The sequence below is a fragment of the Phaethon lepturus genome, unplaced genomic scaffold (genome assembly GCF_000687285.1).
Source record: "Phaethon lepturus isolate BGI_N335 unplaced genomic scaffold, ASM68728v1 scaffold28, whole genome shotgun sequence".
Taxonomy (NCBI): Eukaryota; Metazoa; Chordata; class Aves; order Phaethontiformes; family Phaethontidae; genus Phaethon; species Phaethon lepturus.
Genome location: NW_010556676.1, coordinates 45,083 through 47,437, shown reverse-complemented (window position 1 = coordinate 47,437; position 2,355 = coordinate 45,083). Strand labels below are relative to the sequence as shown.

At 40.3% G+C, this 2,355-nt stretch overlaps 1 protein-coding gene across 1 annotated transcript in view; it reads left to right on the top strand.

Annotated features, from left to right (window-relative positions):
- Nucleotides 1-2,355, top strand: part of ZC3H7B (zinc finger CCCH-type containing 7B) — a 39,529-nt gene that overhangs the window by 8,575 nt on the left and 28,599 nt on the right. Inside the window, exons 6-7 of the mRNA XM_010292520.1 lie at nt 4-60; nt 1,469-1,511. Coding sequence (XP_010290822.1) covers nt 4-60; nt 1,469-1,511 — 100 coding nt within the window. The remainder of the gene's footprint in view (nt 1-3; nt 61-1,468; nt 1,512-2,355) is intronic.

Sequence of the window (2,355 nt, the reverse complement as noted above, 5' to 3'; positions counted from 1 at the left end):
CAGGAATTGGAAACATTCTCACTACTCAGTAATGGCACATCAATCAGTTTGTCAAACCAGGTACAGTTTGAATCCTGAGGTTGTTCCTGTTCATGGACTATGCTACTAGAATGCTTTGCAGTTTCACTTACATGCAAATTTATAACCGTCTTTTAGAATTTAAATATATTAATTAGTGTTTTCTGCTTTTAAGGAATATTGCCAAGGAAATTAATTTGTTTGAAAATATTTCTAGTGACAATATTTTTTATGTCAGTAATTAGATCACTGAAGATAGTTATTGTTTTAGTTGTTGTGAATGTTTGCTTTCTCTTGCATTTTAAGTAAGCTTTAGTTTTCAAGTTTTTGCATAGTTAGGGCAATGCTAAGTAAAAGTCAGGAAGTGCTACTGCTGAAGAAGCATACAAAATTAAATCGTGCAATATATTGAGCAAGATACATACACAGTTTATGTATTCTTTGTATTGTCCTGTCACTTGGGAGATCCAGCTTGGGCAGGGCACTGTACGAATGCTAAGCTAAAATACAAGAAATTGCTGATTTCCTTGTTCTACTATTGGGCAAAAAAAAGGACAAAGACTTGCTGTTTTTACAGGCTATTTGGTACTTCACATTATTCCTTAAAACAAACAAACTATAAAACCATAAAAATTGTCTTTTCATACAACAATGTGAGATACTAAAGAATTGGTTTACCTCCCACTGTTCAGTGACTTGTCTTCACATCTTTCTAGGAAAGCCAGTCAGCTTTCTTTAATAGTTGTGCCTAGTTTTTAATTTGAAAATCTTTCCTTTTGCAAGAAATGAAAATAGTGCAAAAACTAGAAGCTGCAAAAACTATTGCAGTAGATGCAGTATCTCAAGAGTAATGCTTTACTTGTGCCTTTTTAAGCTTAAGCTGAGGGCACACGTACTTACCTCTGTTTATGTTTCTGTAAAATACGGGCTTATTTTATTCCTTGCCTGGGGCTCCCAGTCATCAGTTGTCTTGGCGGAAACCTTTTCCTGTTTGGAGTTTGCTGTAAAAGTTTGTGGTTGTTAGATTGCAAAATATGTGAACTAAGAAAAGGAACGTTGTGCAAGATCAGGCTAATCAGATCTCACACTGCATGGGGCTGACCAATTGATGTGTCCTGGAACTTGGGACACAGCGTTCTTATCCACACATGAAAAACTATTCTATGTACTGATGTGCTCACATGGTTGGATGTTGTGCAGGGCTGGTATTCCTGTGCAGCAACAGGGTTTGTCCACTGCTGGAGGTAAAAATGAATAGGCTCTTTGGATTGATGGCCTCTTAAAGTTCGGTTTTTTTACTGCTCTTGCACTGAAAGAGGTCATAAAGGAAAAGGAAGGGCCAGATGCCTTTAGAATTAGTAAAGACTCTCATCTGTGAAGTGTGAATATCTTTTTAAAGATTAATTTCTGGTGATATTTTTCTCTCCCCTTTCCTACACCTTCTTTGCAGACCGCTTCCAATGGCTTGGGTTCGATAGATGACATCGAAACAGGTAAAGACATCTCTCTTCTCTAATTTTTGTGACTTCGGTAAGGTATCTGACCAGGCTGGCAGGCCTGAGAGGTTCATTGTCTTCATTTGTGTCTCTTCTGCACACTCCTGGCCTTGGTAACTAGGAGGAGGAAAAGGTGGTGGGAAGCTTTTTCCTGCAGAAAAGCTTTTTGTCCAGGCCCAGTGAGAGACACATCTGGGAGTTAAAAGGGTCTGCTGAGGTACACAGCTCTCTCCAGTTGTGCTTTCTTAAAGCTGGGCTTGGCAAAGCTTCTGAAACTCTGCTCCCAGCTAAAACAGTCCAGATAAAGTGAAGTTAAGGTTGTCAATGGCTGTTTGTGCTCTGAATGCGTATGGTCCTCCACGATGTTGAGGTGGAGGAATTGAAAAGGAAGGGAGTTGGGAAGGACCCAGGGAGAGCTGTGTTCAGGGTTAGGCACCCAGGAGGAGCAGAAGGAGGGCTATGGGGTTGCTTTTCTCATGCTGGAAAACAAGTGACCTTAACTCTGCCCCTGTAGCAAGGCTTGCTACGTGCTTTGCCCTTTGTTGTGTGCTGGAGCATTGAACTTGTGCCTCTGAGCACATCAGTCTGTTCCTTTGAAAGGTAGCTCTGTGTGTGAGGGTGAATGTGAAGACTTACCACTGCAAGTAGCAACTGCTGTTTTTATAGAAAGAAACTAATTTCATTATTAGGGTGCTTTGGAAAACATGTTCTCTGTTGAATGCCAGTTCAGGAACTGAATGCTACGTGCAATCATGAGACCCAATTCTGTAAATTAGGAAAGTTTTTCACATTATCTTGCTGTGCTAAAATGAACTGGACTCCTGCTGCAGAGTAAAGAGCG